The 27,069-nt window shown below is 40.1% G+C and overlaps 3 protein-coding genes, 1 long non-coding RNA gene and 1 other non-coding gene across 9 annotated transcripts in view; 1 reads left to right on the forward strand and 4 right to left on the reverse strand.

The window, feature by feature from the left end:
* The window catches only part of ift172 (intraflagellar transport 172), a 41,681-nt gene extending 35,850 nt beyond the window's left edge, over positions 1–5,831 (reverse strand). The window contains exons 1-10 of one of the 2 annotated variants that reach the window (XR_004660354.1): positions 5,612–5,831; positions 4,924–5,067; positions 3,417–3,529; positions 3,275–3,314; positions 2,235–2,300; positions 1,773–1,852; positions 1,477–1,564; positions 1,107–1,321; positions 861–984; positions 495–590 (exon numbers count right to left, since the gene is read on the reverse strand). Coding sequence is in view for 1 of the 2 variants with exons in the window: in XM_034899783.1 (XP_034755674.1) it covers positions 495–590; positions 861–984; positions 1,107–1,321; positions 1,477–1,564; positions 1,773–1,852; positions 2,235–2,300; positions 3,275–3,314; positions 3,417–3,529; positions 4,924–5,067; positions 5,612–5,650 (1,005 nt within the window). In the remaining variant the exon portion in view is untranslated. The remainder of the gene's footprint in view (positions 1–494; positions 591–860; positions 985–1,106; positions 1,322–1,476; positions 1,565–1,772; positions 1,853–2,234; positions 2,301–3,274; positions 3,315–3,416; positions 3,530–4,923; positions 5,068–5,611) is intronic. The other variant, XM_034899783.1, reaches the window with a different exon arrangement.
* Positions 5,832–6,242: 411 nt separating this feature from the next.
* On the reverse strand, positions 6,243–6,314 carry trnaa-ugc. Its single transcript has one exon. It is a non-coding gene; the product is annotated as a tRNA-Ala (tRNA).
* A 3,664-nt stretch (positions 6,315–9,978) lies between these two features.
* Positions 9,979–18,533, forward strand: LOC117961715. Its single transcript, XR_004660473.1, has 3 exons — positions 9,979–10,056; positions 14,016–14,022; positions 18,522–18,533. It is a non-coding gene; the product is annotated as an uncharacterized LOC117961715 (long non-coding RNA).
* On the reverse strand, positions 10,141–24,462 carry dnajc5ga (DnaJ (Hsp40) homolog, subfamily C, member 5 gamma a). 4 transcript variants are annotated; one of them, XM_034900582.1, is made up of 7 exons: positions 24,279–24,462; positions 16,456–16,583; positions 15,087–15,300; positions 13,974–14,130; positions 13,306–13,484; positions 12,117–12,156; positions 10,141–11,907 (listed from the first exon to the last, which is right to left on the reverse strand). In XM_034900582.1, exons 2-5 carry the CDS (start codon positions 16,572–16,574, stop codon positions 13,309–13,311), a joined length of 666 nt encoding a protein of 221 aa, XP_034756473.1. In that variant the 5' UTR covers positions 16,575–16,583; positions 24,279–24,462; the 3' UTR covers positions 10,141–11,907; positions 12,117–12,156; positions 13,306–13,308. The 4 variants fall into 4 exon arrangements, with proteins under 4 accessions (XP_034756473.1, XP_034756474.1, XP_034756475.1 ...); XM_034900583.1 differs by having other exon boundaries at positions 12,113–12,156; XM_034900584.1 differs by lacking the exon at positions 13,306–13,484.
* A 934-nt stretch (positions 24,463–25,396) lies between these two features.
* The window catches only part of cad (carbamoyl-phosphate synthetase 2, aspartate transcarbamylase, and dihydroorotase), a 31,962-nt gene continuing 30,289 nt past the window's right edge, over positions 25,397–27,069 (reverse strand). The window contains exons 43-44 of the mRNA XM_034900184.1: positions 26,815–26,909; positions 25,397–26,128 (exon numbers count right to left, since the gene is read on the reverse strand). Of these exons, the coding sequence (XP_034756075.1) occupies positions 26,029–26,128; positions 26,815–26,909 (195 nt within the window). The 3' untranslated portion in view covers positions 25,397–26,028. The remainder of the gene's footprint in view (positions 26,129–26,814; positions 26,910–27,069) is intronic.

Raw genomic sequence — 27,069 nt, forward strand, 5'->3', positions numbered from 1 at the left:
TCCCTTTACTGGATGCAATGTAACACATCAATTAAATAGAAAATCCAAAGATAGTGTGATTGTTTCCAACCCCTTCATGTTCCTTTCCTAATTAGGACATTGATATACTGTTTTTATTGCACTTGAATTAATTAAATCTGAATTATTCAACTGTTTGTTTTCAAATTCACATCACTTTAATTGGCAAGAGACCAAAGTGAGGACTGGGAAAGCTTATATTGTCCCAATGATGTCTACTCATTGTTTTTGCTATTGTTCGTACAATAAAAGGTACTTGGGCGCCTGGGTAGCTCACCCGGTAGAGCGCGCGCCCATATACAGAGGCTCAGTGTGACGCTGCGGGTTTGATTCCAACCTGCAGCCCTTTGCTGCATGTCATTCCCCTCTCTCTCCCCTTTTATGGCTAAACTGTTCAAATAAAGGTCTAAATGCCACAAACAAATCCTCTTAAAAATAAGTAGAATATGATACTTCAGTTCTGTGGTTGTCTCTACCTGACTCAGGCCAACATAAGTCATCTCAAACTTGTTCTTATAGATGGTTCTCCGTAGGCAGCAATCAAACAGCTCCACTCCCCCACACAGTGTTCCCTGTCAAGACACAAACACACAATAAAGGAATACATTAAACACCCATTACAGATTTGGTTTAGGTTTGGTTTTAACAGAGGAATTAAGATACATGATTTAGAAAGCTATTTAACATCAGTCTAAAACCGGTAACGTTAGAGACCGGAAAGAGAACTCTCCATGCATGCACATGTAAGCACTGCTGCAAATCTCAGATCAAAGGGCACACTAACAGAAGTTGGCGTTAAAGTCACACTCTGGTTTAAAGTGTTGTGATAAATACGTATTTACAGCACAGAGGCGTGATCCATCTTTCTTCCAGGCCAAGCTGGTGATGGTGTAGAGGTTAAGAATCTCTTTAGGCTTGGCTTCATCCCACACGCCTCTCCTGGGAGCCCAGTTAAACACCCGCAACCTAGGGGACACATCAGGGAGAGAAACAACTTGCTGACAACATACAACTGATACAGCATTCTATACTCAGCTGATAGGCATCCCAGTACTGTCTGTATTCAGACGGACGGACCATACACTGACCGGTCATAACTGCCAAACACAACCGACTGCCCGCTGGGGCTGGTGGCGGCCACGGTGAACTCCCTCTCTGTCCGATCGCGGCTGTACTCAAATGTCTGCAGAATGTGACCTTCCTTGCTGTAGGCCACCACTTTCTTGTCACAGCCGCCCACCATGATGCTGTTTGCACCCCAGGCCAGAGCGTAAGGTGGGCACGGGTGCATGAACAGCTTACCCTGTGTCAAAGTCAAAGTGGGAGATGTTCTATTAATCTGATAGAAGCATTAAAAAAAATATATACAGTGTGTGTATATATATATATATATATATATATATATATATATATATATACACCCTACATGTTGCAGCAACCACTGATAAATGAGGGTACCTGAGACTCTCCTGAACCTTCGTCATCGAAAAAGTAACGCACGACTGTCCCGTCAGCGTGTCCAGACAGGATTCCTTTCCCAGAAACACTGACGCAGAACAGATGAATAACATTTACTGAGAGTACCACGGAAGAAAAATAAATAAGTATATACTTTGTCAACCTTTTTTTGAGGAATAGGCCAGACAGCGGGCACTGCATCTTCTTTTTCCCCCAAATGTTGTAGGAATATCATACAGTGCACCTCGTACTATCTGCTGGTCATAATTACATATGAATATGTACAATGCACTTACTTGTTTGCCAGTGAGACCACACAGGACTCTGTGCCGTAGATGGTTGATGACTTGTTTGTCAGAGTGTTGGCAAGACGAACCTATAAAAAACAAAATCTGAAAATTAAACATATTTATTTAAAACATATTTTTCATTTATAATTTTACCTAGCACAGCTTTTGAATGCTGATATTTTGCTACAAGGCAGATAGCAGATATTAGCTTTGTTTGGTAACATTTTAAAATTTCTATATAACAGAATGGCAACAAATTCTTTAAACTCAACCAGCCACTTCAGGCCCTACTGCTGTCTGCTTTCCTACTGATACCTCTGTAAGACTCCTATCAATTATAATGATAATTCTTTACATTTATTCATTTACATGTAGCGCTTTATCATAGACACTCACGCTTCGGTGGGAAATACATGAACAACATTTATTAAAACTTTAACATAAAGGGAAAACGTGTCGCTGACTTACTTTGCCGTCCACTAATCCATAAACAAATGCATGCTCTGCAGGCCAAAGCAAGCGAGTCACTGCGTTCTGCCAGACAGTGAATAAAATGCAATATTACAAAGATGTCAGAAAGTTGGAAATTCAAACTTCCTACCAGGAAAAAAGCTTTCCAACATGCAAAAGCCATTTAAGTCAAATTTCAAAGTAAGAAGGCCAACGACTTCCAAATATTACATTACATAAAATGAACACTAAAACAGCAGCTAGAGCTAGACGATAACTATACATGTTTAACAAAATATTATTGAATCATTTGTGACCTTTTTAGCTTTACATGGCCTCAAATCTACTAAAACATCAGTGAAACATGCCATCTTACCGGCTAAAATGGCCAAATACCTTTTAAATAACATTAACTGTAAGTAGTGGCATTATTGTGTAAAACCTAGTCCTGTAAAAGGTTTCAATTTTTTTATGGAAATGAATCACATTAATTTCATAGTTAACTCGCAATTAAACACACATTTTTATCTATTCGAACTGTCCCTTGATTTCTTTTTGTCTCATTACTTTTTCCTCATTTTAATGCTCTTATCAACATAGAAAAGTGGATCGGCTCGCTTTATGCAAATGTTTTTTTATTGAAAACAACATTGATATACAGCCTACTGTAGCATTCAATTCCTCACTTGGAGAAAATAATCTCTCACACAATGTAACACTGTCAATCAATAAGAGGGTGATAATAACAAAATAAAGGGGGCAATGGCTTCAGCTCTGTTTCCGGTCTAGCTAGATCCGGTGGGTGTTGTAGTTTTTCAAACGTTACTAGTTACTAGTAAAAAAAAAACTACCAAGTTTGATAAAGAACATTAATCTCACGATAAAACAAGTGATACCGTTGAAATGGGTTTGCGTTAATGTCGTTAATAACGTTTTTAACGGACAGCACTAGCAGAAACACAGGAATACACACGGGGCTTGTCCCTACGATTGATTTTTTTACAACTGTCTCTTTAAGCAGGCGGTTCACGGTTCAGCGTCTGCTCCCGTTTACTTACCGTCTGCACAAATTTGTTGCAAATGGCTTTCTTGTCGCCCCTAGGAGAGACGACAACACTGATAAAAACCGGTTCGAAAGCATTAACGTAGATAACAAAATCCCGATTAATAGTGGAGATGAAATCAGCAGCAGGACATTACCAATCCTCTCCAATTTTGTAGACAAAGATGATGTTGTCGGACTGACCGATGGCGATTTTGGTGGAGTCCGGTGAAAACGCCATGTCGTTGACAACATAGCTCTGTTTTCCATACTGATAAAAGAATACATTGCATTATTAATAACACACAACAACCTGTTAGAGGACGATATTTCAACAACGTACAGTATACTCGGAGAGGCCATGGACAGAATTGTTCAGTTATTAATTATTAACCCTTGTGTTATTCTCCTGGGTCAGAAAGATTAACACTTAAACATTTTCATCGATTTACTAACGTTTTTTTGTGTTTTTTTCACTAACACCAACTTACTACCACTAGTTTTACACTACTTTTTGGAATTCATGGTCATTAAACCTCATGTATATAGAATTATACCTAATATTTGAGTTAAAAAATAAGAGAAGTTGATCTTAACTAAATTATTTTTACAAATATTTCAGATCAGAGGAATCCGTTTTTTGTGGTAATTTGGTTACAAAATAAAAATAAAAAACATATTTCTGATACAGACATTTTTAAAAGGGGTCATATTTGACCAAAGGACAACAGGAGGGTTAAGATGTTGTATAATATGGTCCTGCTGTATCAGATGTATCATATTGTGGCTGTGTAACGTATTAACTAAAATGTTTCCAATAGCAATACTTTAATTATAAAGTGCATTTATACTTTACTTAATAGGTTTGTAAAGAGTGTTGTAGTCTGTCTTAGTCTCTGCTGTAAAACACCGCAAATAAACTCTGAAATGACTCATTAGATCACTTCCTATTGATAATAACTGCAGTATTGATCAGTTCTATAATTTGATTATTCAAGCATACTTATGTGGAATACACAATTGTGTTGAAATAATAAGTTTCAGGTTCTATCTACCCGGCCATCAGGGGAAGAGTTATCAGTTTTATAGTAAATTATATCCATCATATTAGATGTGGCAACAATGTCTGTTGCATATTTTATTTTAACAGAAGGTCCATTTAAACGCCACGTGTCATGTTAATACATTATACTCCTTCATTGTTATCCATAAGATTCTGTAGATGGTTAATGTCCATCTTCTTCCTCTCTATATATACCGTATGTATATTTAATGGGCTCTGCAAGATTCATATTGTTCCTGTTTTATGCAGCAATGCCATAAGCTTGATCCTCTCAGATGTCCTTTAAATACAAGATGACACTACTTCCATGCCTATACTTCTAATAACTCACTAAAAACGCTCCTCTTCATGGCCCCCTTTGGCCTTTACGTTCAGGGCTACTTATGATTGGAATAATTTTTCTGTAAATAATTGATCTCTGGCTTGATTTAGCTTATTTTTGTTTTCGAATCTCTTATTTTAAAACAAATGACATGTGTTTTCTGTACCACCATCCCTGAATCGCCTTTAAAGTGAGAGGATACATGTCAAGGGGTTCATTAATACCATAAACTTGACTTCATGTATAAGCCAACATTAGGCTAACTGTCCTCCTGTCTCACCTTGGAGTCCAGGGGTTTGGTGGAGAACTTGTCCCTCCTCTCTCCCTGCTCATCATAGAGAAGCACCACTCTGTCAACAGTGCAAACAGCGAGCTTAGCGCTACTGGGTGCCCAGGCCATGCACGTCACCTTGGCAGCACCCTCCTGTGAAGTTAAGACAGAGAAAACAAACAGTCAGAAGAGATAACGAGCCCATGCCTTCGCCGTGCATCCCTAGTTAGCTAGTTTTAGCTAACCCCATACATCACGTTCATAATGTTCTTGTAAAGGCATGGGCTCGCGCCAAACCCCTGCCCCAAAATGTACCTTTTTAAACTGTCAAAGCTGATTTAATTTGTCGACTGCTTAAACACAACGTTTGGCCATGCTTGAATCATCAAGACGCAGTCTTCAGCTAATTCGGTGCGTATTAGCAGTACTTTTATCAACCAAGTAACGCTCCGCAGTTGCTAGCAAACACTGTAGGGTAACTTAACGTTAACGTAATGGTACAAATCTTTAACGTTATTTAATAGCAACTAAACATGGATTAGTCAAGTCACTCACATGCCGTATTGACAAGAGGAAATCATTTTGTTACAGCTTTGGAGTCGTGTAATAAAATACCGTTACATAGTCGTACTTTTAATTGATGTTGCTCTCCAGCCTCAGCTAACGTTAGCATTGGCTAACTTATCACTGCGCTTACCTGGGGTGTTAAAAGCGTTTTAAGATGCTTCAGTTGCATTTTCGGAGGACTTTAGGAAGCTCGTACGGGGAAGAACGTTATTAGTGCTGATACAGAGTGAAAAGTTTAGATTATAGCCATTTTGTTGACCAGTTCCAAGATAGCAGCTAGCAGGGAGGGCATCTCTGTAGTAAACACAACTGTGATCTCCTTAGTTACCTCCCGATCTCCTTAGTTACAGCCGGGGGCGGGGACTAATGGTGCATTTAAAGCTGTGGGAAATGTCAGATGCTGTCACAAATTAGTCTTTTGCATGTTTTTTATTAGACAAATTTTTTAGTTTGTAATTTTTAGTTTGTTTTAATTAACAACTAATATTTTTGTGTGACAAAAATTTGAAATATAGTATTAAAAGCGTTTCATTGGCTCCGTGTTTCCAAAGCTATGGTCTCGGTCACAGTCATAGACTTTAATATTAACAGTCTATGGTCACAATTATAAAGCAAGCTATTTAAAAAGCCACAACAGTGCAATGTTATGTATGTGTGTTGAAGTTGTTTTTTGTTATTCTTTTAGACGTCAATAACGACGTTAATAAAGAGAAGTCTAAATCCGTGTGAGCAGAACTTGTCTTGATGATGAAAAAGGTTTGTGGAGATGCCGGGGATTGAACCCGGGGCCTCATACATGCAAAGCATGCGCTCTACCACTGAGCTACATCCCCTTCCATGCTGACGACTCAGAAGAGAAAGTATAAATATCTTATTCCTAAAAAAAAAAACGATTCTTACTCGCTTCATTTAGTTATTTGCGACAGGTGCACACCATGGACCGTTAATATTAATATCTATATAAATACAGTCTATGGTACACACCAGTGGAACAATATCACCCCTTAAGTTACCTATGCAGAGGTACAACAATGCAAGCCATAGCCCATGTGGACGTGATCTTTGATTGAATTGCATCGTTGCATTGCATTTGTTCTTGTTTACTGTAAACCCGGTGCCCGGTGCGACCGTCGGTCCGTACCCGTGCAACCCGCTGACGGCTGACCCGCGGCCGTTCAACGTGAATAGTTACATCATTATTTACATAACAACACTCCTCCGGAGTGGAGTGTCAGCTGAGTGCTGGAGCCGTGCTTTGTATGAAAACAAAGTGTCACCCTAGGCAAATAAAGAGAACAGTAACACAAAAAATATGTAATTAAACTGAAATATTTCCATTTTATCAGGCTAAACCAGATTATATTTGAATAAAATCTTAGTTCAAATGTAACCATCTCCACAATATGACCCAGAGACACTTTCCCCTCCCGTCCCTGCCCTCTGAGCTTTGTCAACTTTCTGATAAGCAAGTAACTGGCAGCGCAGTGAGTTCCTGGCATTTTCTAATCCAGAGAATGGAGTCGGCTAAATAGACTAAGATACTAATGGGATTACAAGGCTATTTATAGGCTCGGGAGAGGAGAGCTGCAGCAGAGTACGCCAACCATACAAACAGCTAGACATGCATCTCTACTATAGCTTCTTTTTGCAGTTTCAGCTCGTTACTGTGCATCAAAGACACTCTATTCTACATTTTTGTCATTACTTTTAAAAATATCCCACAAGGATCCCCAAATCAACACTGGATATGTCTTCAAGGCTGGATATATCTTTGTCCTCTGTGCCACAGAACCCCAATAAAAACACAATAAAAACACATCAATCCCACACACCGTCCTGCTGCCACAAATACTGACTGGAGCCCGAAATGCAAATTGAACCTCTGTTGAAAATAGACCCCAACATACACTATTTCTTCCTGTTTTAGAATGTTTTTTAAACCTCTCGGGCCACATGTTGTCCTCGGGTCAAATCCGACATTTAATAACTGTCTATGTCTGAAATATGGGTTTCTTTTTAACCAAACTACCAAAAAAATTGATTGGATTCCTTATAACGCTCTTTGCAAATACAATTGATCACTTTCATTCCTGACTAAACTCATCTGTACGTTCCTCTGATCTTAACTATTAGTCAAAATAATTCATAATTTTTGCTTTTTTAACTCAAATATTAGGAATAAATGTATATAAATGCAGGTTGTTGACCATGAATTCCAAAACGTACTGTAAAATTAGTGGTAGTAAGGTGGTGTAAGTGGACATAAAAAAAAATTTAAAAATTTAAAAAAGTCTGAAAAACGGACAAAAACGAACAAATTTGTCATTCTCTTTTTTAACGCGGGAAGACAACACAAGGGTTAAGAAATGACTGAGCCTGTATGTGTTTGGAAAGATTTCAGTCATCTGGAGGAATAAACGGGCTTTGGGCTGAGTGCCACACGGACTAAAACATTGCTGGTTGTGGTGTTTTCTTTGTATTTGTTGTGAATTTACAATAAATACAAAATACAAAAAATAACTTTACACACAATGCAGAGAATAACAAACAGAAGAGACAGAAAATTATAAAATCCCCCTTTTTTATTTTGGTTGAATTTCATAGTTACTCATATACAGATCGTCCACAGTGAACCACGACAGTGAGCGACGTTAACACCCCCCCCCAACATGTGTTCTTCTACTCAATTTAACCTTTTCTTGCCACTCTTAAGACAATTACAGCAATTCTGGTAGATTGTCCCACTTTTTAATCGAGGAATAAGAATCAGATCCAAAAGCATCTGTCCTTGGAGGGAACGTTAGCGCCATGCTAACTGCTTTTAGTGTACATTAACATGGAGTTCATATACACGAATACAACGTAGATGCTATCAGGTTAGCACAAAGCATTCAACCCAGTATTTAAAGTCAACACACATGACTCTAGAGTCATCAATTAACACCCAAACTGAGCAACAAGTTGGACCCCATTGTAGTAACATTACATTTAAATTATGGTGTTTCTATGTCACAAATAAAAAAACAAAATTTAAAATGTATGTACACACACATTAATTCAAAAAACATTCACAATAAGGAATAATGTCAGTTATTTTGCTGTTTTATGAGTTATTTACAACCATTACAAAAATAATAAATAATGTATTTTCGGTGCTCTATGGCCTCGTTGGCTTTAAACTTTTATTGTGAGAAGAGCTAAAAAATAAAAAAAATGATTCCTGAAATGTTCCGGGTCACTTGGAGTTACAGGTTTTAAATGTTAAAAACTGGTGCAGATAGTTCTGCTGAGAAGTACCAGCCGATATGTGAGCCATCAAAGACCGAGCCAAAATAAAAGCGATGGAACCATTCGTCTGAGGTTTATGAACGGTTTGTAATTCCCAAAATAAAACAACGAGCGAGGTTGCTGGTCCGACACATAGTTCTACATTAGAGAATTGCAGCCCACCGGGCTATATTAACGGTCCATGACATGATGCTCTTTGGATGTATTTATATCAGGTATTAGGGGGACCACCTTAGTATGTGCCGTTTCTGAGTCTGTAGCCTTTTTTATTTTATTTTTTTTTATTTTTTTGGGGGGGAGGGGGAGATCTGGAGTCTAGCCTCTTATGAGCTCATCAGGGGCTTTCATTTTCTCAAAAGGCAGAGCGGGATACGCAGGGCTCGGTTTACACCTATCACCATTTCTAGCCATTAGGGGGGACCATAGGCCGGCTGGGGGAACTCATATTAATGTTAAAAAACCTCAAAGTGATATTTTCGAACCATTGGACCTTTTACATTGAGGAGTTTTAGAAGTTGAGAGTTGACTTTAATTTTAGCTGGACACACAGACACACTATGGCCTTTAATTGTTGTGGGAGAAAAACAAAAGAATGGCTTTTAAATTCCCCCTGCCACTGAAAAAACAACAACTATAAAATTCACCTACAAACAACAGCACATCAACCTAAGACCTAAAATGGCAACAAAATGTTTGTCTGAGAACATTTTGTTTTATGAAACAATAATAGAAAAAAACAACCTGTAATGATTGATTCTCTACAGCTAGCAGATGGTTAGCTTAGCACAAAGACTGGAAATCGCTAGCCTCTGCTAACCCTGACTAATTAACATGATATATTGTGTTTGTTTGATCTGTACAAAAAGTGTAAAAAAAAAAAGAAAAAAAAGAAATTACCAGTAAATATGTCTCAGCCAGGAGCCGTGACTCTCATTCAGACAGCGAAAATGTCCCAAAAAACCGGAAGATTTGGCTCAACTGTTGTTACGTAGATATGACAATGTTTCTGTGTCCATCACTTCATTTCAACACACAAACCCCTGCAGATCCATGGCGTGTTGGAGACCAGAAAACAGATTTAGAAAAGCAGACTGCAAGAAACTTATGAAAAATAAAAAAAGCTCACCAAAATTATGTTACACGATTAGTAATTCTCACGTTCTGGAAGTAAAGTGTGGTAAACATGGAACTTTGGGAAGAACTTGCACTTAAAGTATGTACTGTACCAGATAGAGTAAACATTACTCAATAGCATGCATTGATTGTTGGCGTGGTGAACAGGTCAGAGTCCAACCCGGGCCCGCTGGGTCGAGGAGTAAACCTCTATGTGTGGGCGCCCGCTCCACCAACTGAGTAACCGGGCACCCAGGGCCACAAATGAATCCACAAAACATTTTGTGAATTTAGTTAAAAGTGAAAATGCCTTCAAGTAACTGAGGTGTATTCATTATCAGAAGATGTTCATCATGAAGTTGCATGATGAACATGCAGTCTTAGTGAATCTGGACCTGCGTTTAAGGATCATCAGATGACTTAAAATGTTCTGTTCTTCTGAAAGTAAGAGGTAAAATAAAAAGGTTTACACCCTAAACAGAGGGTAAAAAAAGAAAGAAGACCATTTCAAATGACAACGGACGCGCTTCTCAAGGTGCACAGACACTAATGCATATTGCAGAAACAAAATTGACAAACTGAACTGTGGCTTACAGCAGAGCAAATGGCGTTTTGGCCTCGACGAGGGTGATTCTGGGTTGGCGGGCTACATGGAGCTGTTGGCTTTGGTCTACGAAAAATAGTCTGACTGCAACACAAGAAGAAGCGCAACAATCTGACAAAACATGAATAAAAAAAGTGTTTCTTTTCTATGATATGGCGTAGATTTAGCTTGGGGTTATATTGTTTAGCTGAGGGTAGCACACAATGACATACAGGCGGGTACAAGTGTCAAGTGTGTGTGTGTGTGTGTGTGTGTTGGTGTGTGTATAACCAGAGTCTGCATGTCTGTAAAGTCAGACTAGGCTGATTTTTCATCTTGTGTGTTTGGGGCTGTGGACTGTATTCCAGTGCTGTACCGTAAGCGGGCATGCATCCGGGGGAAATGCATGCACATTGGTGAGGAAAGCCTGGACTCTGCTCCTGATCCATGTTCTATGACTTCTGCTCCAGGATCCGGCTCAGACGTTTAACATCACAGACTTAAATCTGTCAGTCACTTCTCTTCTGTTCCCCTTCCCCATATTTCAGCATTCATGTGAAATGCAGTAACATCCCAATTAACAAACTTGTGTGTATTAGTCCTTCTTTCGAAAGAAGAATATTTTTTACCACCACACATGGCATCAAGAGCATGATTTTACAAATATGAACATTAGAGGGTGTTAATGCAACATTTAACTGAATGGGATTGTCCGGTAAAACAAGACTGAAGGAAGAACAAACTAACGGTCCTCCACACCCAGACCCTCGTGCTGCTGGCTTCTGATGACGTGTCCACGTCACGAGTGGCATCCAATTCCATACTTCGGTTATTTTACCAAAAACGTTTCCTTTGTTTTGTTGGAGAAACAACTCCAAAACAAGTTAAAAGGGGAGAAATATTGTTAAAAAAAAGAAATAAAAATAAAAAGGTCCTCCTATTGGTCACGAACGTCCACAGTGGAGGGGGACCCAGGGGAGGTTGTGATAGAGATCATTTCAATCCTGGTCTGGGTAGCAAAAGAATAATGAAGATCCCCTTTCCATGTTGTTGTTGTTTGCCCTCTTATCTCCCCGTTTATGCCATCTTCCAGAGTCACATGCTTACTGGTTGTAATGGGATGACAAGAACAGATCAGTGAGGAGTCCAGAGATGTTGCCAAGCCTAGCCCTGGATGACGGAAACTGTTAGATCACACAGAGGCCAGGCCACAGTATCAGTGGCAAGCTAATAGGAGAAATGGGATTCAAATTTTCAGTGAGGGTCTCGGCATTTTCAGAGCATCAATACTCCTCCATAACTTGAGTTCTGCCTTACGGGTGTTGTCCAGTGGGTTAAGGGGCCAGGATTAAGGTGTGGGCCTGGGGGGGGCTGGTGGCTTTGGGCTGGTTGATCTCTGGCAGCAGGTGACTGGGGCTGGATCATAGAAGGGGCTCGAGAGGCTGAAGAGGGAGAGGAGCAGAAGTCAAACAGATATTCAACAGCAACTTGATCCAGACGCAAAAAGACACTTATTCCTAACATACAGCTTCAGAATACTGTCTCTTCGTTGTCCACAAACAAATTACATAACAGCTGCTCTTTATAGAGCTTCTTCTACCTGTGGGATGCTGTACTCTGCATGTGGACTACTAAAAGAAATCTCACCTACCTGCTTTCACTAGTTGAGGCTCATCCGCTCCGTCACTTTCCTGTGGGAGGAGAGGAAGAGACCATGTTACCCCGATATTATACACTCTCTCACGGCAAATGTCTCCTCTTAATATCTTCAAACCCAGTTGGACAAAATTCCTTTTATCATACAGGTTCTCTGCAGGTTTCAAAATGTTTAACTTCAAAACCTTAACAATTTAAACCAAAATATAAAAGCTGTGAAAACAGGAATACTTCTGATAAAAGGAGAAAAAAAAAGAGATAAATGGCATGAAAAGAACCAAAACACAGTTAGTTAATTTGATTATTAAAGCATACAAACAGACAGACAGATCCTTATTAGACAACACAGTTCTGTATTAACATGCAGGGCAAGGAAACCTAATTTTTTTGATAAAATGTCTGACGATTACACTAATACAATAACTGACATAACAGGCTTCTTTAGTGTTTTATCTTGACATGATAAAGTGTCAAACATGCAGTTAGAACAGTGACAAAACAGAGTCTAAAAGGTTAAAAAGTATTAGGGCTGCACAATATATCACTTTGTATCGTCATCGCAATGTCAACCGGCGCAAAGACCATATCACAAAAGACACTCAGAGATTATTTAGGTTAGTTGAAAGAAAATATCGGTAGAAAACAACTTTAAAATTTAAAATGTTCTTCTTTTTAGTGGTGCCTTCAATATTCAATTCAATTTGTTCGATAAAAGAACGTTGTAAATGATTTCCCTTCATTTGTTTTTAATTCTTTAAGCACCTTGTTGTATTTTAGCAGAATACTGAAAAGCAGCAGAACTGATTAGACTTTAATATCTTTCCATTTAATCGCAAGTAATATCGTTATCGCAATATTCAACAAAGTCATTGCATATCGCATATCTTCCTCATGTTGTGCAGCCCTAACAGCTACAGTCATTAATTCAGCCATGCTCATCTTCTCGCAGCAATGCAAGCAAACGGCACAGTGACTCAACGCAACACTGATGACATGATGGCATATGGAAACAACATGCAGGTACAAGATGAGTTGAGTGACGTGATGAATGCAACCCTGCAGTGGAGTTAGACAGGTGGAGTGGCTTTTGTTATGGATGAGTGAAGAACGAGCCACATACAGCAACACCAAGGATGAAGACAACGACGATGACGCACAATGAATTAAGACGAGGCGGCTCTTACGAGTCATTTAGACTCTGGTAGAGTCTCCCCGGGGTTCTCTTCCCCTGCTGGACTGGCTGGGCTCGGCGTCTGGGGCTCAGGTGGAGCCATGGGCAGTGGCAGGGGGATGGGCTGACTCTGGCCTTCTGGGCTTTCTGGACCCAGGTTAGATTTGGGCTGGCCTATGATTACTGTGTAACCTGTTGGGGATCGAGCATCAAAACACAAATCATGTCGCGTGAGAGCATGTCGAATTCACTAGTGAGGTTACAGAAAGCCTTTAACAACAGCTCAGAGATTTAACATAGTCGACCAGAGGACCCATTTTTAATCCGGGGGATATTAATGTGCACTTTTTGCAAGAAATCCCTGAAGGAGCAGCAAAGAAAACAATTACTGTCTTAAAAAAGGAGTCCCCAAACCAGGCTGAATGGCTAACAAAAAATATATGGAAAATTAGACAATTATGTAATCGATTTTACAGGCATAACTGCAAAGTGGTTAATGGATCAAGTATTGTATACGATGCATTAAATGCAGTACTTGTGGGAGCCGTGTTGTCTCTCGGATGTACAGAATCAACTTAGAAACGAAGAGAAAAGAAAAACCCAGGAAGACAGAATATTTCCAACATCAGCGTTTCAAAGACCTGAGAGCCTGAGCCATAACCATGTGAGCTACCCTCTCACCTCCGTCCTGCTCTGCTTTGATTTGGGCCTCCAGGTCTTCAGGGTCGACGTACTGGTAGTGGTCGTCATCGTCGGGTGGTTTACACTTGCCACAGCAGAAACAGCAGCAGCAGCAACAGCAGCAGCAGGTGAACACCGTGCAGCACAGCACCAGACTCTGCAGGAAATTACCAGCAAAGCGGAACAACTTTTAAGACCATTTTCAGCCATATGAGAGCAAAGAGGGGAATCTAGTAATGGTTTTTTAGGATTCTTTTTTGGGCATTTTAGGACTTAATTTGTCAGGACAGCTGAAGACAATAAGGGGGAGAGAGAGGGGGGAACGACATGCAGCAAAGGGCCGCAGGTCGGAGTCGAACCCAGGCCCGCTGCGTCGAGGAGAAAACCTCGACCATCTGATCTATCCGGGCACCAATCTAGAACTGTCTTTAATTAACACTTAATTAACAATTAATTAACACTGGGACAACTTAAATTATGAACGGTTTATTTAATCGTTTTGTAAAATGAATGGTGTAGGCATATTTTAGGGTGTGTGAGAGTTCTAGTATATGGTACTTTATATTCTAATTAAATCAGTAATAAAAAGTTTGTTACAGGATAGGAAAGAAGATGTGATGATGTCTGACACATTATAAGCCTTATAAAATGGTAGCGTTGATTGGTGGCTTATTGCATTAGATACCATTAGAGTGTATTTTCTTTTAGATCCCTATCATCCTAAATTACTTATCAAATACTTTTCCAATTCTGAATGTTTTATTGTCTTTTGATACTTCATGTAATTGTACTTCCTGTGTTTCTTTGTATTTTTCTTTATAATTGGACTTGATGACACTGAAAATGACGGTCAGCCCCTCAATGATCTCTCGAGGATGAATAAAGGTTGAACACATCAATAGACTGTAAAGGTGTTAACCATCAAATAGACAGATAAATTGTGTCAATCTCTTCCTAAACTGGCACGTATGTGTTATGTGTGATTAATATTAGCTTTTTGTATACAACCAGAATAAGTGTCTTTACTGAAACAAGCCCTCAAAAAAGTAACACAAATTGTCGCCTATATGTACAAGTATACACGTAGGTTGTAAACAAACCAAAAGCACAAACCTTAAACCACCATTTGGACATGAGGAAGTAATATTTGACGCTCTCCTCTCCGAACTGTTCAGACACGTACAGGCCCATGGAGCCATACTCGTCATAGATCTTCCTCTTGGTCTCATCATTTAGAATAGAGTTGGCGTTGTTGATCTCCTTGAACTTCTCCGCTGCGTCCGGGTTGTCTGGGTTCTTATCCGGGTGGTACTTCAAGGCTAGTTTCCTGACAGGCGAGACGAAGAGCACACAGGACATCACACAGTGCAAAGTGAAGCAGACGTGGAAAAGGTTTTAGGTCAAGGAAGGAGGGATGGGGTTGGGGTTTTATTCATTTTAGGCTATTTTGAGTCTTAGTTTGTTGATGAATAGCAAATAAGCGAATGATAAAGGAGGGAAATTAACATCTGCGTTGGTCTTAAACTAGCAAGAGAGGGCCCTAAAGCTTTAATCTGTTTTTATGTGGACCGTTTGTGTAAGCACAAATGGTGCATATAAGAAACAAGTATATATCAGCGGGACGATATTTTACTCCTGACATTTTAAAACAAATATCAGTACTTTCTACTTCTTACATTAAAATCTAGACAATTGCATATAAAGCACCTTTTTCATGTTCACTAAAGTTTCTCAGCTTGCCCGAGTAACATTTGTGTGGTCCAAGTAGCTTTGTATTAACAATGGTTGTTATTTACAAGGCTACTTTTACTTTTATACTCTAAGTAAATTTCCTAGCCTGTACTTTGTTACTTTTACTTGAGTAAATAAGTCAAATCAGTACTTAAACTTTTACCAGAGTAGTAGAGCATATTCTGTCCACCAGAGGACGCTCTACAACGTCCCTGTTAGTTATGGCGTTGCATAGTCCGTCCACCAGAGGACGCTCTACAACGTCCCGTTAGTGATGGCGTTGCATAGTCTGTCCACCAGAGGACGCTCTACAACGTCCCTGTTAGTGATGGTGTTGCATAGTCTGTCCACCAGAGGACGCTCTACAACGTCCCTGTTAGTGCTGGTGTTGCATAGTCCGTCCACCAGAGGACGCTCTACAACGTCCCCGTTAGTGATGGTGTTGCATAGTCTGTCCACCAGAGGACGCTCTACAACGTCCCTGTTAGTGATGGCGTTGCAAAGTCTGTCCACCAGAGGACGCTCTACAACGTCCCTGTTGGCAACACTATTTTTCTTTTTGTGTTTTTGCTCAAAGGACTTTAAGTTTCATATCTTAAGTTTGTATTGTTATAAGTTTTATTTACTAGAACTTTAATATATTTGGATGTTCCTCTGTTTTGTTGTGATTTTTAAATAACCAAATATTTGTATCGGTCTTAAAAATCCTTTATCGGTCGGGCTCTAGTACATACAGCATCTTGAGTCTTACCTGTAAGCTTTCTTGATGTCCTCCGCTGTCGCTCCTTTCTCCAGGCCTAGCACCTTGTACACACTCTCCCCAGCGGTGGACATCTTCCTTTGGGGGCGGGAGGCGTTCGGTTCCGCCATGGCTCACCTCTGTAGTTATTATGAGAAAAACAAACATCCTAGAGTCAAAAAATATTAAAAGATGATGACATGTTATTAAATATTGCAGTGCATTGCTATACTGCAATAGTCAGACCCTGTTTACACGTGCATGTTTTTTTGACAACCGGAGACATTTCCATTTGTTTGTGCCTTTCGTTTACACGCAAACAGAATTCGCCTCTAAAAACGAGTCTTTCTAAAACCTCCGGCCAGAGTGGAGATTTTGGAAGTCTTTGTTTGCATGTAAACTGATACAACCGCAGGTTTATGGCCATTTTATTGGGGGGTTATTTTGTGTTTCTGATGCTTCCACACACATACAAACTTGGGACAAAAACTCTCCATGCTGTTTTGAGTGAGATCCGGTTTCTGAATGTCCTCTGTCTTCAGTCTCCGGGGGAGCTGTTCAACATCTGCACGGCTTTCTACGTCACTAGAGATGAGGTGGCTAACTTTAGAATGCTAGTGCTACCATGCTAGCTCGTTTTCAATGGCAAAACACTGCTACAACACACACTAGTTGACCAGAATATCCAAAAGAACTACTTCCTGTCCCTGTTCTGCAGGTATTCCACAAGTGGTCCTGGTCTAGAAGTAGTCTCCCTGCTAATCCTGCCTTGGACTGACCAAAGCTGGAGAAAGAGTTATCTAGCTGTGTGATCCTACCGAGCTACTGAGCATGTGCAGCTCCCAACAAAGAAAGTAAAGTAGTGAGATGTCTCACTCTGGAGCTAAAACAGAGACCCTAACAGGGTAAAAACAGGATCTGCAGCAATCACCATTGTGTCATAACTTGAGATTATGACTTGAAGTACGTACATGTTAGTTATTGCTTCATAATTACAGGTTAAAAAAAAGAATTTCTATTAAACTATGGACACACACACACACACACACGCACGCACGCACGCACGCACGCACGCACGCACGCACGCACGCACGCACGCACGCACGCACGCACGCACGCACGCACGCACGCGCGCGCGCGCGCGCGCGATAATGCGGGTCGTTGGCTAAAGAAGATTACATTTTGCCGATCTCGCAGATTACCGATCCGAGTCCATGTCAGAGAGGGCCAACGACCTGGTCAGACTGTAACTAGACAGCCCTGCAAGCACAAACATTTACAAAAACACTTACACGTCTATGTTATTGTTTTTAATACAGCATTGGATGGAAAAGGCCTAGACAGACAGAGGGAATCATACTGTACAGCAGCTTTAAATCAGGCCAGAGTGCTTTCCTTAAGCATTTCATCCACAGCCTCCATTAGATGTAAACATAGAAAAGAAACACAGAAAATCTATGTCTGTCCACAAAGGGACTATTACTATCAGACTTGCTTTCTGGCATATGGTTGGCCTTTTGCTTTGGATGTTGTTATTTACTTTAGATATTACAAAGTGGGGAGATTTGCACTGTGTTTAATACTCAGACGACCTTCGCAATTATTACAAATCCCCCGCTAATGCTAGAAATGCTTTATTTTAGGAGAGCTCCCCAGCTGTGTGAATAGTCTTCTAATTATTTCGGATCACATCTCTTCTTCCGCCTATTTTCCCCTACTGGGGCTTAGCCTGCTTACAAGGATTCTCCAGCCGCCTGAGCAAGCCTCTCCAGCTGTCCCCAAATGTGGCGTGTCGTCTTGACATCAACGTCCAGGTTCTCGCTGCCAGCTGTTTCTGGGTCGACCTCTCTTCCTTTTCCCTTGGAGGTTCAATGAAAGAGACTGTCTGGTGATATTGGAAGCCGGTTAGCGGAGCCGTCGTTGGATGATCTCTTCGTCTGGCGGCAGTAGGTTTGTGTGTTGCAATTCCTGGTCGCTGATGGTATCAGGAGGACGCATCACAGACATGTGTTGGTAAACGTCTGAATCTTTTTGGTGGTGTTGACGGTGGTCCTCCAAGTTTCTGCACCATAGAGAAGGACTGACTTCACATTGGTGTTCAAGACCCTGATCTTTGTTTTGATGGACAAGTCCCTTGAGGTCCACATATTCTTCATTTTTTGAAAAGATGTCCTGGCCTTTTCAATTCTTGACCTCACATCAGTTATGGGGTGTGAGATCTGATAGTGATAATGTTAACTTTACGGGTTATCAACGGTCTTGTCTCGCTTTGTTAGACCTTCATCCATAGCTCAGCGGAGGAGGGTCTAGCTAGTCAACACAGCATTCCGGGAAGGGAGAAAAACATGCGTTTATTCTTTAAACCAATCACAGTCATATACAGGTAATTTGGGTAAAAAGAAACCCATATTTCAGATATAGACATTTTAAAAGGGGTCAAATTTGACGGACGAACGGAACGGAAGAAATTAATTAATTATCCAATTAATTTTTTATGATAAGTAGTTTTGGCTGAACGGCAAGCTACAGATTTGACCTCACATTTGAGTGCATTCTCATGAGGGAAAACAGTTAGGCTGTACCTTTACTATGATATAGGTATATAATAAAAAGCTTTTCCGTTCACAAATCAGTCATGCAGCAACTAGAACTGAAAAGACTGGTACTCAACTTTCAAAAACATTGGAAACCTCCAAACATTTTACGTTTCCAGCTTCTCAAATGTAAAGACTGACCGAGAAAATCACTTTTTCTGGAATTTTGGTTGTTATTTTGTGTCTCTGGTGCTTCCACGCGCATACAAACTTAGAAAAAAACTATCCATGGTGTTTTGAGTGAGATCCGGTTTCTGAATGTCCTCTGTCTTCAGTCTCCGGGTGAGCTGTTCAACATCTGCACAGCTTTCTACGTCACTAGAGATGAGGTGGCTAACCGTAGCCCATGCTAGCACTAGCATGCTAGCTCGTTCTCAATGGAAAAACACTGCTAAAACACACACTAGTTGACCAGAATCTCTAAAAGAACTACTTCCTGTCCCTGTCGTGCAGGTATTCCACAAGTGTCCCTGGTCTAGAAGAAGTCTCCCAGCTAATCCTGCATTGGACTGACAAAGCTGGAGAAAGAGTTATCTAGCTGATGGGATATTACCGAGCTACTGAGCATGCGCAGCTACCAACAAAGATAGGATAGAGGTGAGATGTCTCACTCTGGAGCTAAAACAGAGACCCAAACACACAGGGTGAAAACAGGATCTGCAGAAGTTTGCAGTACCACAAAAATATGGTGTTTTTTGAATAATGGCAATAATCCTTAGTTGCAGTCTATACCCAAATGATTGTGTGAAGTGCACAAAACTAAACAGGTCAGGCGCTTGGTTGGATTCACCCTGCAGAGACGAGATAAAAACAGCCAGTATTGTCCTCGATGGACCCGCTGCGGCCCAGATGGCGCGCCTGTCGAAGCCAAGAAAGCTGATGTAAATATTCTCCAAGCATGCCGTGCAAACTGTGGGCCAGTCTGTCAGGAGACTACTTCCCTAAAGAAGAGGCCTTTGCTCTATACATAAACCTTCAAGACCACCAGGAAATAAAGGTCTGCACTGATCAATCTGCCACCCTGCAGCTCACGCTGGAGCGATCGATGAGTATCCCTGAGCCAGGTCTCTTAGGTTAATGAGCTAACTGCAGTCGTTGGGGTGCAGACTTTAAAAAACTGCCCATGCAAATGGTGCTCATTTATCACGCTAACAGGACTGATGGTATGAAAATGAAGCCGCCCCAGTACAGCCTCTCAGTCTAGAGAAAGAGGAAGACACACACACACACACACACACACACACACACACACACACACACACACACACACACACACACACACACACACACACACACACACACACACACACACACACACACACACACACACACACACACACACACACACACACACACACACACACACACACACACACACACACACACACACACACACACACACACACACACACACACACACACACACACAGGAATCTTTTCTCCCCTTATCCAAAAATGTGACTGTGCCTCTTTTGTACTCCAAGTCGTATGAAGTGCAGATATAAATCTAACTTTAGCCACTATTCAGCTTGGAGTTTTAGCTGGAAGGCTGTCAGCTGAGAGACAAAAGCAGAGAATGAGGGAGGGAAAGTACATGCATGTGTGTATGAAAAACACTGACAGGTTTGCAGTAACAAAACCAAAATATAAACAGTTTTGTATAGTCTTAATAGAAATAAACTGGTTTGCAATTGATCATGATTTGTACATATGTTTTGTAGATATATAGATATATATTTAAAAAATGGTAAAGTATGTCATGCTCAAACTTCCAGCTTGCTTAATCACACATAACCCAAATGTGGTAAAAGGAAAAGGCTGAAAAATCTGGGAATAACAGAAAAAACGCATTAGCCAAAAGGAACGGGGGTCACAAACGAGCCCTCCCCAATACCGTCTGGACGCCTTGCAACAAGATATTTGTTCAACCTAACTCCAGTCTTACAATAATTAATAGAATGACTGTCCGTGACAACTAAGAGAACTGCAAGAAATGTTATCAAAATCACTATTAAAAGACCTCCTTTATTTAAAAGACCTCCATTGGCAATGGTATGCCTGCAGATACATGTATTATACTGCATTTCCAAACCAATATCAACCAGTTGAAACCCATTTGTGGGCAAAGACACAAACAACTTATTCTACTACTCAGGTCCATATTTAGAAGATTTCATTTTTAAAAGGCTATTATTAGAACAAAACACATTAAAGTCCTGTTTTGTGCCAGCTCAACAAGACAAGAATTCTTAATTGCTTGAGACAAAGGTGCTCGTCAAAATCTACAAATAAGGAAAATAATGTGAGCACTAAGGGCAACATTGAGAATATGCTTAAGAGGCTGTAACAGAGTTTCTCTTAAAATAGCTTTCTTTATTGTTAAAAATAACAGCAGTGTGACACGTTACATGTTCACTACAAAATCAGGCCGAGCACCCCAAAACGTCCACATAAAAGAGCTCAGCCAGACAGTTTTATCAATTCATATATCTGATAACTGCACCGTAACATGACAAAAACCTTAAAATGACGAGCCAAACTGTCCAGTACGAGAGAAATGATCACCATCAGCTTAAAGGACCTTTAACATTACATCTGAAGAGAGAAGAGTGCAAGTCAACGCGGACGCCGGAGCCAACAAGCATTACTCCAAATGTTAAACAGAACAGGTTGAATATAAATGACTATGGAGTATACAGCTTTTATTGTTTCCTTAAATTTGTCTTACAGAAAGGGGACTAGCTGAGTAAATTAAGACCAACAAGTCAAACAAAGCAGAAACAAATCAACTACCAGAATGAATGGTAGTTCCCAGAAAGGCTCAGCACTTGTTGGACCTATTTAATTTTTTAACAGGACAATGACCCTGAACGCCTCCAGGCTGTGTAAGGGCTATCTGACCCAGAAGGAGAGGGATGGACGTTGTGCCCCCACAGTCACCAGACCTGAACCCAGTCCAGATGGTTTGGGGAGAGCTGGACCGCAGAGTGACGGCAAAAGGGCCGACAGGTGCTGAGCATTCTGGGAACTCCTTCAAGACTGTTGGGAAACCATTTCAGGGGACCTCCTATTGAAGCTCGTCAAGAGAAGGCCAAGAGGGTGCAAAGCAGTAATCAGAGCAAAGGGGGGGGGTACTCTGAAGAAACTAGAATACAACAAGTTTTCTGTTATTTCACACTTTGTTGTGAAGTACATAACTCTGCATGTGTTCATTCATAGTTTTAATGCCTTCAGTGAGAATCTACAATGTAAATAGTCATGAAAATAAAGACAGCGCATTGAATGAGAAGGTGGTTCCAAACTTTTGGCCTGTACAAGATATATATGTGAGAACATAGTGAGACAAAAAGCTAGCCCGATAAATTATTGTAGATATACTGGTATTAGCGTGCAAGTTGGACTGCTAAATTACTAGTAATTGCGGACCAGTATATATATATATATATATATATATATATATATATATATATGTTTGATGTCATTTAGGCATTGACAGGTTGATTTTCCAGTTGCAAAATGTAGCCTACCATTTAGTATGTACCTTGGTCACAATTTACAAATCATCTGTAGTAAAATATTCACTTCATATACAATCTACCAGTCCGGCTGACACACAGGGTCATTTTATTTTATTTTAGTCTTTCTAATCAGAAAGATTTATAGCAGGGTAACAGTGTCTTTAAGACCATAAAGGATCTGATGACAGAAGCTGTTGGGGGGGCAGCCCGGGCTGGAAAAAGAGCCTCATAAGAGACAACAAATCAGCTTGATTTCCATAATTAGGTCATTAGATCTGGCTTAATGTACACATACAATCTGCAACAGAAGAACCTGATTCTGGCAAGCAGTGGTGGAATGTAACTAAGTACATTTACTACAAGTACTGTACTTAAATACAAAGATGACATACTTGTACTTTGCCAGAGTGTTGCCATTGAATACCACTCTGCAAACTTTTTTTAGGCTAATATTGTACTTTTTACACCACTACATTTGTTTAAAAAAATCCTTCATAAGTTACTTTGCAGATTGAGATAACAGACCATTTATACACTGTAGTACTGCTACTTTTACTTTAGTAAAAAGGATTTCAGGGTAGGCTACTTCTTCCAGCACTGCAGTTGGGACAATGTGTTTTTCCTCAGGTTTTACCAGTTACTATGTGACATTTCCTTGCAATCTTTAGCTAAACCCTACCTTTAAAAAAAGCACAACTTCACAGACTTGATGAAGACATTAGGTTCTGAATCCTGGAGAGGAGGGCTGATGTTTTGGGACAAAGGTCCCGTGAGACAGGAGAAGGAATGACGCGTGATTGTCGTCCATTTGTCCTTGTGCAGCCCTAATCCTCTGCTAATCTCCCTGGACATGGAGCACTACTTTCTGTTACACACAGTCATTCATAAATACATGCTACAGGGAACATTTGTTGTTAATTCTCTCAGGCTTTCTTCTGTCGGCTATACTCCTAGATGGACGAAAGACATTTCACGACTAAACCTATTTAATCTAAAGGCAAGAATTAAAGACCTTTGCAATGCAATTGCTGCAACAACCTGGCCCCTTGTTAACTTACTGTAAATTGATGTCATTGACACAGCTTCATTGCAACAGTAAATCAACTTGGAGCCAGTTAGACTCTTTATGTCAACTGTGAAAGTGTCTATAAATGAATAATGTCAGATAGTAACGTGGCCCGTTATATTAGGAAAGCTGCTAGTCCGCAGCAGCACCGACATCGATGTAGCGTGAAGACAAAGATATACCAAACTCCATTTAAAATTCTGGCAATTTTACGTATCATCATAATCATCTTACGTTACAAGCGCAGCATAAACATTGTATACTTGGCAACAGGTTTTCTGTGCATAAGCTACACTTCCGCGTGCACATAAATCATGCATTCAGCATTTATGCGTTCACGTTACAAATCCTCACTGGCAGTCCTTCACAATTGTTCGCTGCCACCGCTATCCAATTTTATAGGGTTACGTCTGTATTAATACGTTTTATGTAGTGTTTGGCAAGATTACTGAACTGAAAGTGCATCTAAACGTTTAATAGGATGTGTATAACTAGTTTACGTGTTTACGTTACATTAGTTATGCTACCTTTGTTTAAAAAGCAAGTCAACCTTAAAATGCCAGATTTTTGAATGGAGTTTGGCGTACGTGACCATGACAGCGATCCACGGTTAGCTAACCTCGTGCTATCGGATATATTACCGCAGAAATGCCTTACCTTGTGAAAACTGAACACTGTATATCTCGCTGTAAGGTTAGCTGGATCATAGAGGCATCCGGTTTAATGTCTTAACTCTCAATTAAAGGCTCATATTAGCCCGGTGGTAGAGAAGCGATAGCCTGCCGTAGCCACCGGGTCGCCCTGTATGCTTCTCTACGCCAGAGGACATGCGCTGTGATTGGTTGATTTCTCCTTCCAGGAAATGAAAACAGATAGAATGTTGCTTTCAAGGTTTCTTCCAAAATCCGACTTCCAAGTACTTATAGCTAGCAACACAAGCTGATGTTTGTTTATTTCACGTATTAATCCACACGGAGTTTACGTGCTGCAGCCGAAGGCAACCGCTGGACAAAAGGGCCTCCAGGATGTTATATTTACGGTTTGTAAAGTGAATAATTCACCAAAAACTGTATATTTCAGTACTTTCAAACTGTTGTTTGTGCACCTGCAAATATCCATATTTATGAAAGATTAAACAGTAAATACAGGAACACGTTTCCGTAGGATGTGATGTGAGACAATAACATGAAAGTACAGGGAATTAAGAGCCACGAGATGCATTAACATATTACCAGTTCCAGTATTACATAAGAGTAAAACTTTATGTGTATGCTCTTGTAACTTCATTGCATTTTGCCTTAATATTTAAAATTTGGCTGAGTCATCCATGCACCCTTGTGAATTGCACTGAATTTAAATATATCTTACAGTTCTTGAATGTAGCATTTGTCATAACCCCACATTTTTTTAATCATCACATACTTTGACTTATTCTCATCATTACCATCTTTGCACATTTGCATTTTCTAGTATGACCATAGACTGTTAATATAAAAGTAATAATACTATAAAGTCTATGAGTATGATACAGGGTTGCAAGTAGTATAGACAGCAGCTAAGGCCCTATTATGACTGAAGGAATTCTATGTTTGTCCGTTTTAGTTATATATATTTTTAATTCCCGTGATGAAAGGCACACCACCTGGACCTCAAAGTAAAACATTTAATTTCACATATTTAATTTTTCAAGAGTTATAACGGTTATTACACGTGTGACAGCTTCGTGCCATATTTGACGTTTTCTTGATGTGATGGATTATAATGACAATGTCAACTGCAAAAAGGAGAATTGTTTTTATTATTTATTTCTCTGCATAATCCAGAGTAATTCCCCAACTCCCATTTGGATAAAAGCTTACTTCTAACGTGCTCCAGTTTAAGAAACACCCCAAACCATCGCAGACCACTCCTGGAGGGAGTAGTTGTGCGTATCCATTTCCAGTTAATATCTTAACTCATCTTCAAATGTACAGCAGAGTACATTTTACACAGCTACCAAAACATTTATTTCATCATATCCCACATCACAGTATGTTTAATGTTATGATTTAGATGCACAGATCCCTTTTTCTCCCCCCCGCTCCCCCCCGCCCCCCCCCAGCTCCCTTTGGCTGTCTGATGCACAAATACTGCTGTCTGTTCACCATCATAAACAACACAATACAAAACAAAGAAATGCTCACTAGTTCAAATACATCATCTAACAATAAACAATAAAAAAGTAGGAACAGTAGGAAGTAGGACAAACTGAAGGGAAGTGTCACGCAACATCATCATGTAACTTAAACTCTACTGACACCCCTTCAAGGAATGGATTCAAGAAATCCACAGATTTCAGAAAAGAAAATGGCAGAGTTGTTATTCTAAATGTTTTCACCATGTGGACTACGAATGGCGGCGTACGGCTCTATCTGCTCAGTACGGTGGCCAGCAGGGCCATACGGATGTACATGCCGTTCTCTGCTTGACGGAAATACGCCGCCCTCGGGTCCGTGTCCACCTCAGCACTGAGAAAATACAAAAAGAGACAAGTTTTCATTAGACTTTAACAAAACTAAAGTGCTGCACTGTTACAATACTGTGGTAGTATTATAACAACAAGAGGCAAGACTTAAAAATTAATCTGCTGAACTATTCTAATAATGATTCATTATTTAAGTCATGTGTTATTTTCCTTACACAGTAGCTGGATTCTTGCAATATTACGAGATCACACGAGAATCTATTTTTCATTTTTTCATCTTGTAATATCGTGAGAATCCAGCTACCGTGCAAGGAAAATAATACATGACTTAAATAATTAATCATTACTAGAATAGTTGCAGATTAATGCAATGCTGATGTTGCAGCCGTGTTTAGGCTTTTTAATTTTTTTCAATTCAGTTCTCCATCGGCCTATGGCCCCGTCTTTTTGAAGTGCACAGTTGTACATTTCTGTGGTTCGTTTTCTTTCACTCAGTTGAACTTGTGTATGATTTGGGAACGCATATTTGAATTATATCGATACACTACTTGGGATAAATAAATAAACAAACAAACAAACAGCTATTTCCCGGCATTCCTGGGAAATTGGTCGTCTTTTCCGGGGATCTGATTCATCTAATTTTTGGGAAAAATATTAAACGCTAACGGTGACGGACCAGGGAGTTTCTGCTAACTGCGAGAGTGTATCCTGGTGCTCATTGGGCCTTGCCTGATTTCATTGACTCTGGGCAGCGGATGCATCACCACCATCTTCCTTTTGGCTACAGTCATGATGTGGGGGGTTAGGATGAACTGGCCGAAACACTGAGAGAAAAAAACAAACACAAAAAACAGTGACACAAAGGTGACTTGGTGTAAGAGATATATACGAAAGTCTCTTGCTTCAACACTTAAAAAAACTACAAAAAAGTAGATTTAGTGTTAAGTTAGGCTAAAGATGACACGACTATTTTTTCTAGAAATA

This window comes from Etheostoma cragini, chromosome 18, assembly GCF_013103735.1.
Source record: "Etheostoma cragini isolate CJK2018 chromosome 18, CSU_Ecrag_1.0, whole genome shotgun sequence".
NCBI classification, from domain to species: domain Eukaryota; kingdom Metazoa; phylum Chordata; class Actinopteri; order Perciformes; family Percidae; genus Etheostoma; species Etheostoma cragini.

Coding starts and splice junctions, on each gene's coding strand:
- dnajc5ga (XM_034900582.1), bottom strand. CDS start 16,574: ATGGCGGAACCGAACGCCTCCCGCCCCCAAAGGAAGATGTCCACCGCT. Junction 15,301..16,455: donor GACATCAAGAAAGCTTACAG/GTAAGACTCAAG, acceptor CTCGCCTGTCAG/GAAACTAGCCTTGAAGTACC. Junction 13,485..13,973: donor CAAAGCAGAGCAGGACGGAG/GTGAGAGGGTAG, acceptor GATCCCCAACAG/GTTACACAGTAATCATAGGC.